At 39.7% G+C, this 17994-nt stretch overlaps 1 protein-coding gene across 5 annotated transcripts in view; it reads left to right on the forward strand.

Annotated features, from left to right (window-relative positions):
• Positions 1 to 5362: 5362 nt before the first annotated feature.
• PPM1A (protein phosphatase, Mg2+/Mn2+ dependent 1A) overlaps positions 5363 to 17994 on the forward strand; it is a 51084-nt gene continuing 38452 nt past the window's right edge. Inside the window, exons 1-2 of one of the 5 annotated variants that reach the window (XM_035260651.3) lie at positions 8815 to 9276; positions 10953 to 11114. Coding sequence is in view for 1 of the 5 variants with exons in the window: in XM_035260650.3 (XP_035116541.1) it covers positions 5461 to 5659 (199 nt within the window). In the remaining 4 variants the exon portion in view is untranslated. Of the gene's footprint in view, positions 5660 to 8814; positions 9277 to 10952; positions 11115 to 17994 lie in introns of those variants that run through there. The other 4 variants (XM_078335062.1, XM_035260650.3, XM_017977142.4 and 1 more) reach the window with 4 other exon arrangements.

The raw sequence follows: 17994 nt of genomic DNA on the forward strand, positions 1-17994 counted from the left end.
CTTTCTTAATGTATTTCACCCCATCTCATCACTACATGTCAAGGCAGCTTGCTTCCCAAGTATTAAAACTTGTCTTCACAAAGGACCTCAAGACTTTTGTATCAAGATGAAAATACCTGCCTTAGAGAAAGGCACCTTAACTATCATCCTCACTGGATAGCGCAAGGCCTAAATTAATTTATAGAATATTAGTCTTCAGACTTTAGCTGTGTTTTGGGAGTAAAGAGGTTCTTGGAGAATATTTTAGGGGGTAAGAAGTATTGACCTGAAATTGAACCACTTAAGTGGGCTTCTATTTTACCTACACTTAATCTGGACTTCCATTTTACCTACACTTAATCTGGACTTCCCACAAGATACTTCCCGCAACGTTTTATGAAATTTACCAAGCAAGGTTACTTGATGAGTTACTGGTAAAAATATTCATATATATTAATAGTTCCCAGAAAATGAAAACATGAGCCCCAGTAACAAAAGTTCTGTAAAAGACCACATTCCTACCACCAGAATGTAATCACCCTATGTCATTTAAAGCTGAAAGCAAATTTTACCTTCTCTTTAAGGGTATATAAAACTGACATGAAAGGATTTTTCTGCCTCCACTTTTGCTTTCCTAAAATCTCTTCTCTACAGTGAAGCAAGAGCAAAACATAGATTGGATCATGTCACTACTCTACATAAAAACCTCAAGTGGTTTTTCCATCACACTTAGGATAAATTTTTTAAAATCCTACTGTGGCCTATAGGCACCCTGCTTATATTATACTCTCCTTCCCTCAGCATGCCCAGACATCTCAGAATTGTCTTTCCTGGATATGCCAAGCTCACTTCCACCCCAGGGCCTCTGCCCATCCCTGCAACATACTTCCCCCAGATCTTCTAAGGTGGCTTCCTCCTGTCATTCAGGTCTGCCCAGCTGCCACCTCCTGTCTTAGGCTTTCCCTAAGCATCTAAAGTAACCTCTCCTTCAGCCCCTCTCTCACTCTACCTGCCCATGTCATACTCTGCTCTGCATTCTTTACAGTACTACCCCTCTCTGAATTGACCTTGTTTGTTTTCTGTTGACCTCAGATAAACACCGTGAAAGCTGCCTCTCTTCTTCACCACAGTATCTCCTGCATCTACAGCTGTGCCTAGCATATTCCAGAGGCTCAACATTTACTCAATGAATAAAATGCATAGTGACTCAAGTTCAATACCATAAAATTGTAATACTATATAAAATATAGAAATAGGGCTTACAATCTTTCTTTTGAAGCACATCTAAAGTTTAGATTCAAAACCAAATGGTCACCTTAGTACAGATGGCATGAAGGAGAAAACTCACACAAAAGGGGTTCAGCAATGGCAAGGGAGGCAGATCTTTTCAGCAGAGGATCCTTGTCTTCCCTTGATCCCTTACAGGTAATATATACACGTCCCATTCACAAAGCTGAAGAACTAGAAGTTAAACCTAGTCTTGAGAAGAATGATTTTTGCCCTGTAACCAGCAATTCTAGTGTGATCTATAACTAAGCCTGTATAAAGCATGGGATGGATAATGTCAAATTATCTACAATGTATTATTAAAAATACATTTGCTTAAAAGTAAGTTATGTTTTTGTTTTTTTTTTTTAATCAACTTTTAAGTTCCAGGGGTACATATGCAGGATATGCAGGTTTGTTACATAGGTAAATGTGTGCCACGTTGGTTTGATGCACAGATCAACCCATCACCCAAGTATTAAGCCCAGCGCCCATTAGCTGTTCTTGATGTTCTCCCCTGACCTCACAGGCCCCAGAGTGTGTTGTTCCCCTTCATATGTCCATGTATTTTCATTGTTCAACTCCTAATAATAAGTGGGAACATGCAGTGTTTGGTTTTCTGTTTCTGCATTAGTGCACTGAGGATAACAGCTTCCAGCTCCATTCCAGAGTCTACAAAGAACTTAAATTTACGAGAAAAAAAATTTTTAAGTGAGCAAAGGACATGAACATTTTCTCACGTATATACACATTATTGGGTCAATGTGGTAAGTGCATTGTGTACAGGATCTCATTTATTTCTGCAAGGTCGCTGATAGTCTCTCATCTGGAGGAGAAAACCAAGTCTGAGAGAGGTTAAATAACTAGCCTACAGACTAGGCGAAAGAGAGATGGTCTTTGAACACAAATTTTTTATGCGGTGGTTAAGGGGTATCCTCTTTGACTCCAATATGTTTAAAAAGTTTTAAGGTTACTATTGTTTTGAATGCCTTCGAATGTGACAAGTATGATCTACCGATCCCTACTGTGCTAGACCCAGCCTGATCTAACGTTTATATTACCAGCCTGGCCCCTTCTAAAGGAGCTTGAAACTTTAGTAGGGGCCCCTTTAGTAGGGGCCAGGCTGGCAATATAAATGTTATATATTACCTGCTGCTTCTCTACAAAGAGGCTTCTGCCCTGTTTGTACCAATGGCAGGATGACTTGAAGCTCTTCGTGGACATGCGATGAGGGCGGGGGTGTTGATGGATATTGTCTTAGCTTTTGCCTTATGTGGGATTTTTAAGAAATGTGCAGAAAAAAAAAAAAAAAACAGGAAAGTGTATTAGGAGAAGGCAGGATAGAAGTTTTCCGTACGTGTAGAAAGCAGGAGAATGGAGCAAGTGACTGCTGGAAGCAAAACTCTAAGAAAGTAACAATTTTACATGGAGCTTAAGAAAGATTTTGCTGTGTAATGTCCTCTCCCATCTCCCAAGTCATATTTGGTAAAGATGTCATTGTTGGGCTTTTTCTTTTCCATGGGACAATGCACTAAAAAGGCCTCAAGGGAAAAAGCAAGTCATCTCTGGAAAGATCAGCCAGAATTTGTAACAAAAAGAGTGGGAAAGTTGGAATCAGATGGTTTTAGGCTTCCAAAAAAGCTCTTTTTCACAGCCTTAGCTTCCTCCTTTGTAAAATGTAAAAAAATAAAATAAAATAAAATAAAATAGTTTCTTCTTTGAAAAGTTGTTGTGAGAACTAAATAACACTCATGAGGGCATTGTATGAATCTTGGCACATTCTAGGCCCTCTTTTTATATTGAACTAAATGATCTTCTCTGTAATTCCCATGAATTGATTCCAATTCTATTCTGCAGAACATTGATTCTTTAACCTTTTTTATGTAATGGTGCTCCAGTTTGTCTAGATCCTTTAAGAAGAGAAAATACATCCTAACATTTTTGTATCTAGTTGCTCTCGAGCTTAAAATGATGTCATTTTTCAAGTATTGCTTTTATTATACAATAAAAACATATCTAGAAGAGAAACAAGATAAATATTAAAAGTTAAGCTAGTTACTGAACAATTTTCTTAAATATTTAAGAAAAATATCCTCATTAATATAGTGGTCTGGCTGTGCCGTTGGCCAAAAAAAATTTTTTTTAAATAATAAAAAAATAAAAAAAAGAAATAAGATCAACAAACATTTGCCCATGACAAGTTTTCTAAAGGCAAAGGATCTAATTTGGTGATTAACCATAGTGAGCACTCATTAGGTGTCAGGGATGTACCAGTTCTTCTACTGTATTTGAGTGTTTTTAGTTATGAATAACCAAATACAAAAATAAAAGTAGTTTAAACAATGAGGAGCATTCATTATTACTCTTAAAAATAAGTTCCCAAGGTAGGCAATTGCCGGCATTGCTCAATGGCTTTACAATGTAAACAACCCTGCTGCTTGCTATCAATCCTTTTCTCTACATTACCTTGGTTCTTTGCAAGATAACCTGGCAATTCCAGGCATATATATGGACCTAACAACATATGGCTGAGGAAGGAGTTTTCTTTCTTCTGTGATTCTTTTTATCAGGGGAAAGCCCTTCCATCCCCTCAAGGCTTCTCGGGTCCCTTTATCCAGAATTGGGATACCTATCTATGCCCCAGGCAGTGCTTCTCAATTTTTTTCACACCATGACACAAATAGAAAGATAATGTTTTTATGACACAGAGGGGTACCTGGGTAATTGTTGCTTGTGGCCAGTCATACCATCCCAGGGCTTTAGCAGCTCAGCCTCACTTGAATGTCCTAAGAGCTTAAGGGATCAATACCTTATCATAGCTATAACCCATCTGAGACATACCAGGGTGTGCTGGCACATAGATTGGTATGCTCTGCTCTAAGCTTCAAGGGAGGGTGAGCGAGCATGCATCCATATACAAGTTCTAGTGAGAGAAGGATTTGCCAACGAGGAGGAAGAAGTAGGAAGTGGTGGGGCAACCAACTGCATCAGTCATTTTTTTAAGGGTGCCTCATCTATTCTAATTTTCATAACACATTCTAGGAGGAAGTGTTTTGTGGAGGTTAAAACCGAGGCCAATAATTTAAATGATTTGCCTGAGGTCATAGAATCCATGAGTAGTTCAGTTGACACAGCAGATGCAGATCCAGGGGTGTACTGGGAAATGCTTAACAACCACCTTTTCAAATGTAGTTCCAACATGGCTGTGAGTTTTTTCTTTTAAGATAAAAATAAAACAACAAATATGTATGTTAAAGCTTATTTGTCAATGATGCAAGTGGCTTCATTGCTAAACTGGATGTTTTTGTGCTATCCATCACATAACAGTTATAGACACAACATGTCCTTTACATTTAATCTGCATAAAACAGTTTCTCTGTCACTTAAGTCTAGACCAAGCTTGTCCAACCCCAGGCCTGCAGGCTGCATACAGCCCAGGATGGCTTTGAATGCAGCCCAACACAAATTTCTAAACTTTCATAAAATATTATGAGATTTTGTGTGTGTGTGTGTATGTGTGTGTGTGATTTTGTTTTGTTTTGTTTTATATTAGCTCATCAGCTATCATTGGTGTTAGTGTGTTTTATGTGTGGCTCAAGACTATTTTTCTTCTTCTAGTGTGGCTGAGGGAAGTAAAAGATTGGACACTCCTCTTTCAAGTCATCTCCCTGATCCATTTCCTTACTTGTTTTCTTCATAGCACAGATCACAATACGCAATTTCCTTTCTATCTGTTGACTTATTTGTCTATGCCCCTTATTATTCTGTTGGCCCTTTGTGGTCAGGAGTTGCCCATTGAGGTCACTATCTACCCCCATGTCCCATACAGTGCTTGGTGCACAATAGCTATCTGATGAACAGATGAACTTATCTGACTTATCTGGCTGTGGCCATATATGGCTACCTTGAGGTGAAAGCCTACCCTAAAGACTATCTAGGACTTGGCCTGTGGTGCTCACGGTTGCCCACATTTCTCTCAGGCCTCAGGATGAACCGCAATGGTAGCATAAGATTGCTAGCTGCTCTCCTCTGCCCTGCCCTAACAGGGCTGCCTCAGTGATGTCACACAGGACAGGATTCTCTAATCCTTCTCATTCTCTATGCAACTAAATTTCTCAGAATATGATATGATGTGGGGGAGGGACAAAGGACGGCCAGGGTAGGGGGTACACCCTTTCCCTGAATGAAATTTATTTAGGGGCATTGTCTGCTCACATGTTCTGTTCTGGGAGAAAATGGGTAGCAGAAGCTACAATTTGTACTAAGCTAATGAAAAGAGAGAAGAGAAGAATGGGAAAAAGAAGTGTGAAGAAGGCAAAAAGAGAAGAGAAGAAAAAGAGAAGAGAGAGAAGGAGAAATGAGAAAAGAGGAAACCAAATGAAGAGGATATGTGAGAGAAAAAAATATGAAACAGGTAGTGAGGGAGGAAGGAAGAGTTGAACCTATGTTCCGGTTGGCTTTCTAACTCTTGAGTAGGGGAATTCTCAAGTACTAGCCCACTGAGGGGGTCACTCACATTACTGACATATATTTTGAGAAGCCGAGGCAAGTCTGCCTCAAGGGTGACTCTCCTGGAAAGTAATTTGATAACAGAAATGTAAACCTTTTTTTTTTTTTGAGACGGAGTTTCGCTCTTGTTGCCCAGGCTGGAGTGCAATGGCGCGATCTCGGCTCACCGCAACCTCCGCTTCCTGGGTTCAGGCAATTCTCCTGCCTCAGTCTCCTGAGTAGCTGGGACTATAGGCACGCACCACCATGCCCAGCTAATTTTTTTTTTTGTATTTTTAGTAGAGACGGGGTTTCACCATATTGACCAGGATGGTCTGATCTCTTGACCTCGTGATCCGCCCGCCTCGGCCTCCCAAAGTGCTGGGATTATAGGGGAGAGAGAGTATTGCTGACCAGATTAAGCTTTAGACTCCACCCTACAACCCCTGTTCTCACCTCAAACTTCCCAATTACTAGGCTATCAATATACACTAAATTCAGGGCTTTAAAGCCAATCTTGTAGATAATCTTTTTCCTTGTTAATTGAAATATAAACAGATTTCCAAAGCAGAGCAGGATAGTTTTATAATATACCTATGAAAATTACTAAAATGTTATCATCATGGCAAAATATTCCCACTAAAATCTTACTATGAACATCCCAAATATGTGTAGGAGGCCCAGCAAAGTCTTACAGTTTAGAAGGGAACTTTCAATCCTCTTTTTTCAATGTTCTTTCCCCCTTTGTTACAAGTCCCCCCACCTTAGCATAAGGTTTAATAAAAGTAGATACGATAATATTAAACATAATTAGATGATATTGATGTTTTTGTTTTAAATTGTAAAATGTTTATCTTATAACCCATGAGTTTCCTAGTTCATACCAAAATGTCCCTGCAAGCTGTATTCAGAAATAAAAAGTAGTAGGAAGGTGCCATTCTATCGACAGTCTGTACACTGTGCAGACTCCTTAAAAATCTCTCTGTTCATATTTTTTATTTCTCTCCCTCTTCTGCTATAATTGACCCAGATTCCCCAAGTGCAGAACAGAGACAAGAAAGGTGTGGAAGCCTAAAGGAAGGAAGCAGAAAGGCAGGGTTTTCAAGTTTTCTATGGTCCACTACTGTCACTAGTGACCCAGCTTCTGCCTTATGAGTAAGAAAATTTGTCTTTTAAGAGCACTCCAAATGGTGGTTGCCACATGAGCTTTTCTAGTTCAGAATGTTAATGAGTCCACTAGCATGCTACTCATGCTGTTACTTGTCTGGAGTATTAAGGATTCCAAGAAGGCAGTGTTTCAAAGATCTTTGATCTAATTTCCTTTTTTTTTTTTTTTGGCAGTTATGTGGAGAATTAGGAAATGTACCCTCAAATGATATTGAGACCAAATGCATACTGAATTTTATTTTTATTTTGTATATTTGGAAATGATCCAATTTGATCTTCTAAGAAATTCTAACCCCAGAGATACTGAGTAGAGTAATTGATGGGTTCCTTGAAGATTTGGTTTGCCAGTGACTGGCAATTATATTTGATCCTGTTGTTGGGTTCTAGGTCTAAAAGTGAAGGAAACAGAACTTTCCCCAAAAAGTCATGTTGAAAAAAACTGCAGATGGCTTTTTAAAACTTTAAAAGCAGCAAGAATGCCAGAAAGAATAAATAATTTGCTTTTGATCTAACAGTTGGGGCAACAAAATGGTTTAAGAGATGGAAAGTAGCAGGGTGCAAATTGTTAGAGTAAGCTCCTCAGATAAAATGAGAGCCTCAACAGAAATTTACCTTTTTTACTGGCCAGAACTAGATTCGGCCAGTAAAAGAACCTGCCTTCTACAATGCAGTCTTTGTTTTGTGTATCAGAACATCTTTTTAAAATACGGACTTTTCTTCTAACTTCTGTTCCTGCGAATGTGGTGTAGGTCAAATTCGTCAACTGGTTAAGCTGCTGACAAGAGAGGGAAGGGCACCCCAGCCAATGGGAACCCGTGCTGGTGATGTACTGCTCCTAGGCTGCAATTCATTGGCAGCCTAAGGTTTGTCATTCTATCCCCGGCGTCTGCAAGCAGCGTGGGTCGGGTTTTCTAGCTAGCTAAACTGGATTTTGGCCGCCGGCACGTGTAGTTTCTATTAACTTTAGCTCATCTCTAGCTCTTAATAGAAGCAGCTGTTATGTTTCTGATTATCCTCCTGATTTTGAAAAAGCCTGTTCCTTTAACCTACATCATTGGAGGTCGTTGGAGGTACCCTGTGAGAGAATCACGTGATTATCTAACATGTGCAAATAAATACAATGTGGAATCCCCTAAGCTACAAAGGAAAAACCTGCCAGAAACTCAGAGAATGCGCCCCGTGCGTGAATCAGTTGCACTCGCACGTGGGTGGGCGGTGGTAGGGTGCGTGTGTCTCTGCCCTTCGGGACGCGAGGTGTATGGCCGTGGCACCTGCTTGGGCTTCCTGGGGTCAATGGGAGAGGAAACCTCCGGAGGAGTGGGACTCTGGGGTAGGGGGATCTGGCGGGCTGCCTGGGACCCATCATGGGTTCGAAGGGCAGCGGCCAGACCACGACGGCGCCCAAGAAGGGTGGACAGCTCCGGGTCCGTGGTCCGGGCTGCGTGTACACCACCTTCGCAGGTTCTGTAAATGCAGGAAGGCAGAAGAGACAGAGCTCGGGGTGCGGACGCCGTAGGGGGAACTTCCGAGTCCCCACTAGGCCAACGGCCGGGCGTAGAGGGGCTCTCGATCCACTGGGCACCTAATAGTCACACATTTCTGTCCAGTCCCTGGCGCCAGAACGTGAAAGCCCAAGTCCTGGCTGCTATCCGGGAAACGGACGCTCCCTCCGGCCTCGGCCTACTGGTCCAGGCCGCGAGTTGACGGCGGCGGCGGCAAAAGAAGCTGGGTAGGGCAGTGACGTCATCTGTGGCAGCCCCTCCCGCGCCCGCCGGCCCTCGCCGCAGTTCCTGCCCAACGACATCCGGGTCTCTCCAGCTGCTCGCCGCGCCTCAGCTGTAGCGGCGGCGGAGCCCGGGGGGCGGGGCGGGGCTAGCGGAGAGGTGGGGGGAGGGGCGGCGCGGTCGTGAGCGCGCCTGCGCGGGGCCGCGCTAGAGGCGGCGGCGGCGGCGGCGGCGGCGGTGGTGGCGGCGCTAGGGACGGGGGCGCGCGCGAGAGCTAGAGAGCCGTGGTCTCGGCGCCGGTACGGCCCGCAGCTTCTGGTCCTTAGGCGGCTGCTGCTCCGGAACGGGTGGTTGGGGAGGGGGGGTGGGGGGAAGCCAGGCAGGTGAGGCGTGAAAGCGATGAGTCCTCGGCTCTTCCTCCTCCTCCGGGACCCGCTCTCTGCCTCCTTCTTCAACGCCCGGATGATCTGAGCCGCGAGGGCGCCGTGAGCCGGGGGCCCGGACGCAGCCCGGCTCCTCCCCTCCTCCGCCCCCTCCCCGGCCTGACCTGGCCCGCCGCTGCCGCGGTGACCCCCTCCCCGCCCCCTCCCCGGTTGCCGCCGCCGCTGCCGCCTCGGCCGACCAGGGAACTGCCCGCCTGCGGCTGCTCCGGGTAAGTGCGGCGCTCGGGCCGACGGCGGGCTGGCGGGCCTGCGCGGCGGCTGCGGCGGGCAGGCCTGGGGCCTGTAAACAAGCCGGGCGTCTGCCCGGGCGCTCCCGGGAGGAGACGCGACAACTCCACCCCCTGGCCGGCCTCCTCCCCCGAGCCGGGCGGCGGGTGGCGAGGGGTTAACGCTCGGCGAGGGCGGTGGCGGGGAGGCGGGGGCGGGGTGTTTCTGGCGGCGGCGCGACCCTCAGGCCGTCCGCGGCCAGGAGGGGTGTTTGTGGCAGCGACGCGGGCGAGGGCTGGCCTGGACAGAGAGCGGCCTGCGGAACTTTTTCTGAGCAGGGAGGGGGCGTCCCCGCGCCCCCAGTCGCCCGGGCGTGCCGCCCCGGCTGTCCTGGACTGCAGTCCCTGGGAGGGAGGCGGGGAGACTTCCTTTGAACCGGACTTAGTCTCGAAAAACCTAATTCTGGAGAAATTGCTTAAGGTTTTACAGGGGGCAGGGCTGAGAGTCTCCTTCAGAACTCAAGTCAGTGAGTGATGCTTCCAGTTCATTCATTATTAAGGCAACAAACAAATCCATTGAAGTAAATTCCGATTTCTCATCCTTCTAACTACGTAAATTGGGTAAAACTAATTTATGTTAGATCTTGGTTGAGGTATGGTTATGTCCTGCGTGTAGATTTTAAATAAACTTGGAGCCTTTTCTTGAAAGACAGCTGGCTGTGGAGAGCCTTCTACCTACTGCAGTTTTAGATACGTTTTGAAAATTTCATCACCTGAGGTATTTTTCTTGTCTCTCCTCAAACACCACATGGTACTTACAAATCCACAAAGGTCATCAGTTGTCCAAGCCATGGGATTTGTGCCACCCCCACCTCACCCAGGTTTCCTGCTAATTAAAATAGTGAGCTCAATGTATTTTAAAAAGTGAAGTGTATGAGAGATAGGTATCATTTTCTCAAAGGAAGTGATTTTGACATTATTAAGAGAAATTAGAAAATTTAAAAATTGTTATGTAAGACAGTCTTTTCAAGTTTGCACCTTGGGATTTTAAACACAACCACTTTTTACATGTGCTACGCTCCGAAAAGTGGAGGGATTTGAAACAGTACTCTGCTGAGACTTAGGGTTCCAGAGCACTCAGGGATTTAGCAGAGCTTGGCCCCCAACTCTGTTTGAAATACTTACTTTTATACTTTTATCTTGCTACATATTGTGCCTTTTCCAAAGATTGTATTTCTGTAACTCGTTGTTTTTCAAATGAGAAAAATTGAAACTACTATTTTCTATTCTTAAATGTTACCTTTATTGACTTAATGCTTTCTTTACCAATAAATAATTTGAAGCACAAAGTAACATTTCCCAGTGTTACAGTTTTGTTCTTATTATGTGTAACTTACACATATCTGATTACACAGTCATGTAAGGATGATTACTTTTAACCTGGAAGTTCACAGCAGTACCACATTATTGAAACTATAATGAACCCCCTGCACATGGAAGTTGCTTAAGACATTTTAATTTGATACCATAATACATTTTTAGATCAGTGAAGTAATTACATTATGGGAAAGGTATATTAAGACTGATAATGTTCAAAGTTAACTACCTTAATTTGAGAAATAAGAGTCATCAAATTGCTTTTTACTTGGCTTGTATCTTTTTATATATTTTGTGTACAGATTTTATCTTTTTACATGAAGGGCTGAGGTATATAACCTGTTGAAGAGAACAGTGCAGTAGAAGACAAGGATTGTTTAATCATGGCTGTGCTCCAAAATATCTGTGTCCATGGAAAAGTCCTTTAACCTTTTGAGTCTCAGCTTCCAAATCAGTAAAGCCAGGTGGGCAGATTAGATTATTACATGTACTGTCCAGTTACTACTTTTTAAAATTTCCTTACCAATATTGTGTGTCTAGTCAACATACCTTTGCCAAATAAATGCCTGTGATGTTTCAGGCACCGAGATGTTTCAGTGTTCTAAGGCTGGATTTCTTTCTCGGTTCTATTTTATTTAACAAATTCTAAGTTGGTGATTGTTCTTTAGGAAAGCTATGCTTGTAGGTAGGTTTTATTGATTTTTCGTTTAGGATTGGGATTTGTAGAGAAACTCTTGGGAGGAAGGAGGATGGAGATTTCATGAGTGACAAAGGGTTGCTGAGATTACAGGTTTGAGCAAGCACAGGACCCTTGGTAGTCTGATGTTAGGGAGATTATAAAAACACATTATAAAGGTTTTTTACTGTCACTTCAAGCTGGGTCTTATCTTGTTAAATCTTTGAAAATTCTGTAATATCTCATTTGTTTTTGAAAGAAATCTATAGCAACATCGTTTTGTCATGTGGTAAATATTTCTGAGCAGTTACCAAATACCTATAGTCTTTGAATTTGTTCAAATTATACCTAGGCCATTTGTTTACTCTAATAGCTAATAGAATGTACAGCTGATTTTGGTTTAACTGTGTGTGTTAAACCAAAATTATTTATAATTTTAAACCAGAGAGTGGCATCTATCCGCAAAGAACTTGTTATCTCTGAAATGCTCATCCAGGAGAGCTGGATTAATTTTTTAAGATGTAAATCTGTGCTCATGTAAAAATAATAACAATGTGATATTTTGATGATCTCCTCAAATGATTATCTAACTCTTGCCTGAGCACCTGACTCTGAGTCAGTATACTCTTGAATACTTTCCATCCTTAAATCAGGAGAAAATTGGCCCCTGCTGGGTTTTATAAGAGTTAACCAAGAAGATAAAACAAGGCATGGCCCTATGAAATATATAAACCTTGGAGAAAGGGAGGAGGTATGGTGAGGCAACTGGATAAAAGCTGGGTTGTCTTCTGTGTTCGGTAGTAATTTTATGTCACGATATGTTCTTCCATCTCAAATAACAAATTTTAAAATTCAGGTGCTGTGTTTATTATTTTGCTGTTAGCCAGGATATGTAAATTAACTGACCTGGGATTATTGGCCATTCCCATATAAAAGAAATCTAGGATAACCTATATCAAAATCAAAACACTGATGATACTCTTTTCCTTTCACTCTTTCTAATGTCTTATGTGTTCCATATTATGTAACAGTTTTATACTTCATTATGAGTTTCCAGAATATATTCTTTGATGATTTTGACCTTTGAATGTCCTAGCTATCCATGTACTACCTAGATAATCTTGTTACCTGGCTTTTCTTTTGCTGAGGCAGGTAAGAGCTAGAGAAGGTAAACAGTTGAGAGAGGCAAGTTTCTGTAGTAGACTTTACAAATATTGTAAGCAACTAAGAGAAAGGTATAGGATTTTAATGTGTATCAATAAATTAGACTCTGATACTGTGTTTATAATATTAGAGATGTTTTAAACATTCCTTAAGTAAATATGTGATAAAGGAGGGATCTTGAGTTTTTATAATTCTTAATAGGTTTATGTTTTTATGGCTGATAAGATTTAGAATTAAAATCTTGTGAGACTAAACTGCTTCTAGATACAGAAGAAAGTAATGAAAGCCATACTTTCTTGGCCATTTATCTTTGTTAGGCTTTTAATTTTTTGCCACAACCCTCTAAAATATATGATGTTATCTTAATTTTATAAATAGGAAAATATAGGGTGAGAGAACCTAAGTAACGTGCCAGGATCAGGTTTGGGTAGATATAAAAGTATTTTTCAAGATATTACTGAGTGGATTTTTTCCAATTAGATGAACCTCCTTATTACCAAGAACCAAAATTTTGAAAGCTGAACACTGACACTTATGATTCATAGATTCCTAGAGTTAAGCAAGTCCATGTAAGTTTATGTAAAGTCTTCCGATGCAAGACTGTAATGTTTTCTTCTAAAATATTCAGAAAAGATTTTAGAAATTAAGTTGATTTTCTCATTCCCAAAGTTTCAGAAGTTAACAAAGCTAAACATTTTACGTCTTCAACTACTATTGTTTAGATTAAGGAATGGAATCCATGTTAATTCTCAGGTGGTTGATATCCTTATGAAGGATCTAGGAAATGTTCTGAACAAATATAATCAGTAGAGCCACATTGAAGGGCCCCGTAGTGAACATGGTGATAAAACTAACCTTTGAAAGTCAGATAGGACAGAGTTTGAGTCCCTGCTCTCTTATTTCCTACCTAGATCCTGGGTAAGCTACTGGATTTCTTTAAACCTGTTTTCTTTACGTCAAAGGAAAATACTTTTATCGTGAGGTTATCTTGAAGATTTAATGAAATAATTATATGAAGCACTTCAGATATTTTCTATCATAAAGTGCCAAATAAATGGTAGCTGCTATTATTGAGTATATGAAATCTTGAGATACTTAGTGGTACAGAGACTTTCTTAGTATGAGAGGATCGTCTTTTGAGTATAGCTTTTGCAATGAACCTGGAAGACAAACTAGAAGAGATTGAGTAGAGAATTTAGAAGACATTGTAAACTGCAAGTTTAGAGAGCTTGCATTTTAATAGACTAAAATTAAGAGGTAATAGAAGAAAGAGAAAGTTGAGTTTAAGTAGCTTTATTTGGCTGTGCAAAGCTGGCAAGTAGTCAAGGATTTGGAGTTAATGATTAGGTGGGAGTAGATGGTTAAATTGTGGATGATAAAGAGTAACAGTAATAAAGCAAAGGTGAATGTTCAGGCTAGAATGATCAGTCAGTAAGGAAGGACAAGGGTTGGTATTTTGAAGGGGGAGTTACAGTTTATGGCTAGAAATGAGCAGAAAGGTGTCTACTACAGGAAAGGATGCAAAAGAGTAAGGAAACTTAATCATTCTGATTAACTCAGTTATTACAATTTTTTAAAAAATGGAGTCTTTATAAAAGGCATTAAGGCTTTATATGTGAGCCCAAGATTAAGTTTGAAAAATTGTCTTGGAAGGTGCAGATCTTATTACTACAGACCCAAACCATGATATCAACATTCCAACTGCTCACTTTCCTGTTAGCATATTGTACTGCATCTCCTCCCCAGTTCTATAAACCATCAAAATTCTTTCTAAAAATACATTTTTTCATTATATTGTTTCTCTCAGTATATTTTAGTGACTCCCTTTACCTCTGGAATAAAGTTCAGAATTCTTGGTTTGGCTTTTGACACTTTCCTTGATTGTACCTCAAGTCTGATTGATTTTACCCAAACTGGTACACTTGCTATCTCTGGAACATACTCTTTTCTCTCCATGGATCTTTGCTCATGCTAATATGCAGTCTGGAATTCTTTTCCTTCCTTCTCCAGCTTTTCTCTTTTTAGTAAAGCTCATTTTTAATGTTTCTTCTTCTACAAAGTCTTCTCTGACACCCCAGAGTGTTTAATCTCTTCTTTCTCTGTACTTAAAGCAATGTCTGTGTATTATTTCTATCATATATTTTACCTCTAGGTATTTGTGTCTAAATTATAATTGTATTCAGTTAATTCTAAAGGGATAAATTTTTACTTTATCCAAAGGCTAACACAGTGCTTTATGGATAGTAGATATTCAGATACTTAGTATTAAGCAAAATCTACCTGGAGTAGAAGTGATTGCTGTAGGGGAAGATAAGTTGAAGTAGTTAGAAGCTTTACTGTAGCAGACATTTCTGACTCTCTTCCTGTATGCTATTTTGTCTGAACCTGGATATTTAAGTGTGAAGATTATACAAATCTGAAGTGTGGCAGTGTTCTTATATTGATGAAGAAGACTAGGTTAACTAATTTGGAACCTACAGGTTTCATTTTAACTTCCTACTTAATTTTGGCTTTAAGGGTTAACAGGACATTTAAAATCACGTATCTCTTTTCAGAGTATTTTATATTTGCAAATATTATCATAAACTTTGTGTCCTTTTAACTGGAGAGGGATTGTGGAATCACAGGAATTAGACGATGTGTTAAAGAAGGGAGATAACTATCAACTGATTTAATTTGAACCAACAAGTATCTAATATATGCATACTCTGTGTTCACATAAACCTCTAAGCTAGACTTTAAAGCTTATCAAAATGCTAGACTATTGTCAGAATTTGGAAAACACATAGTAAAATTTTCTTTATTGGATTTTTAAATGGATAATTCCATATCATCAGTGGCTACTTAGATCCATTTATTGGAGTACGATGCTAATGAGACCTCTTGATTCTTTTTGTGCCTCTTATGTTTTCTTTGACATTAGCAAGTAACAATGATAGCTAACATTACTGAGCACTTATTAACAATGATAACTAACATTATTGAGCACTTACGTGTTAAGGAATTTTATAATAAATTTTCAATTATTCCCTCATTAAATCTTCACAGCAGCCCTATAAGCTAGTTACTGTTACTACCTATTATCTTAACAGATGAGGAAATGGAAACAAGAGCGGTTATTTGCCAGGAGCTTCAGAGCTAGTAACAGAAGCCTAATACATGTCCTTGGACTTTTCAAAAATACTTTGTGGATCAGTGCAGTTTCATTTTTACTGCCGAAAGAAAGTCTCTTGGCCATTGTGATGGGTCAGAAAATCTTTGTATGTGAAGGATATGACCATAGTTCCATTGTACCCAGAGAGTGAATCTTATGATTGAGTTGGGATCTGAGGTGGCAATGTACACTAAGTTTAAAAGGTATATTATCATATGTTAGCTCCCTTTAGAAATTTTCCCAAAGAAGAGCTATTACATTTTTTAATATTAAAAAAGCATGGGATATGGTCGTGATACAATCAGTTCCACAAGCCATGCACACTTTTTCTTATGGCTTAAAGTTTTATTCATGTTCACTACTTTACAACCCACTGACAGAAATTATTTCATTGGTCCTTTATTCAAATGAAATTCTCAGTGAGTCTAAGAAAGATAGTCTTAAACACAAACTACCTGAATTTACAATAGAGATTATACTCTAAGTGGAAACTCCAATGTTAAGTTTATTGAAAATAAATTTCTTAAAACCAGGTCTTTTTAAATTCATTTAAAATAGATTATCAATGTATGACTGTTAAATTTTTGTAATCTCCATGTTCATTTTCTGATGAACATGTGACAGGAAACTGAATGTGAGCTGGAAATATAGCAGACTATGAGAAGACATTCACTTTAAACTTAGGCTGGTGTTTGTATTCATCTATGATATGACTGCCTCAGGCAGGGATATAACTAAACATTCTTTTTTTAGTCATACTTTATGTGGCCTAATTATTTTAAAGAATATGTTATTCAAGAATTGTCTATTGTACTATTTCAAAGAATAAGAATATAATTCATTACCAACTTTGAATGTCTTGGATTCTTTGTACTACCTTTATCTTTAGCATGACTGGTAGAAAGAATCACATCAAATTTGGTATTGTGTTGTATAAAGATGAAATGTGCTTGCCTTTATTACCAAAATTCAGAAATGAAAATGTGAATGAGAAAAGATAAGGTATGGCTATATATATTTTTTTGTTTGGTTTTTGTTTTCCAAACAAAATCTCAGAACTTACCATTAGAAAAATATCTTTGCTTTATGCCATCATGCCTCAGAATGTTAAGTAGATAGTAAATAAAATTTTCACTTTTTGTAAAGCAGTGGGGTATTATCCTTTCTGAGAGCCTGTAAGGCTGTTTTGGATGCCAAGGGGCCAATCTTAGAAGTGGCAGCTTTTGTTCTGTGACCAACCCACAGCTTACCCTTTGTTATTCCGTATCTGTCATCTTCATTTTCTCTTTCTGCATAAATGCTTCTTGATACAGTAAGCAGGTATTTCAATTAGTAAGCCATCTAGTGTGATATTTTCTGGTTTGCTACAGTCAATAAAATAAGTAACTCTGTTAATGTAAATAGTATTATTTGTTTTATATAGTAAAACTCCAAGATTAAGTTAGAGATATTTTGGCTAAAGTACATTGAAAATGGATTTCCCAGCTTCCAGAAATTCCTGTTTGTGTCTGAATTACTTTATACTTGCTTGGCTTCTTGTGTAGAGAAAACTTTAGAAAAGAATTAATCCATCCATGAATGTCAAATAAATGAGCAGGTAAATAAATAAATATATCAGGGAAAGAAAATATGTGGGCTCTTAGTCATAACTACTTATTTTTCTCTTTTGTTCCCTTCCTTATGTGGCACTTTTCAGTAATGGGAGTGTGTATCTAATGATAAACTTGTTAAAGTCATTGATGAACAGTAATCTGAAAATCAAGTTTTGATTGTTAAACTGCAGATTTCTTTTAGGGTTCAATATTTTCTTTTTAGACATACATTATGATATTTTTGTAGGCATGAACGACAACCATAAAACACATAGAATACCATGTAGTCTATAGATGGAAAATGATAAGATACAGTTTGTTGGCAGGCCTACTTCTCTGGAAATACCTTTTCCTATATAGAAGGTAATCACTGTTGACAAGGGAGAAGTCACAGTATAATGGCTATTATTTCTTTGTCTCTTGTATTCAGCAAGTATCATGTGCTAAATATGGACAAAAAAGGCATGATTTCTTTCCTCCTGGATCTTAAAATCTAAAGTGAGGAATGATTCACCAGGTGAGTGCTGCAGTAACAGAAACAGAGGATTCTATGAGCTTATGACTAAGGGTAGATCTATTTCCTAACACGTGGAACTAAGAAGTGATAGGAGTTGAGAATTTCATCTTGGGCCATGTGATTTGAGGTGTGGCTATTTAAGTATAGGAGGTAAGTGGTTACACATTTTTTAAGCTATTAAATAGAACTTTCACCTGAAAAGGTTTCTCTCTCTCTTTCCTTAGCGTCTATCTCCCTACAC

Source organism: Callithrix jacchus, chromosome 8, assembly GCF_049354715.1.
Source record: "Callithrix jacchus isolate 240 chromosome 8, calJac240_pri, whole genome shotgun sequence".
Classification (NCBI taxonomy): Eukaryota; Metazoa; Chordata; class Mammalia; order Primates; family Cebidae; genus Callithrix; species Callithrix jacchus.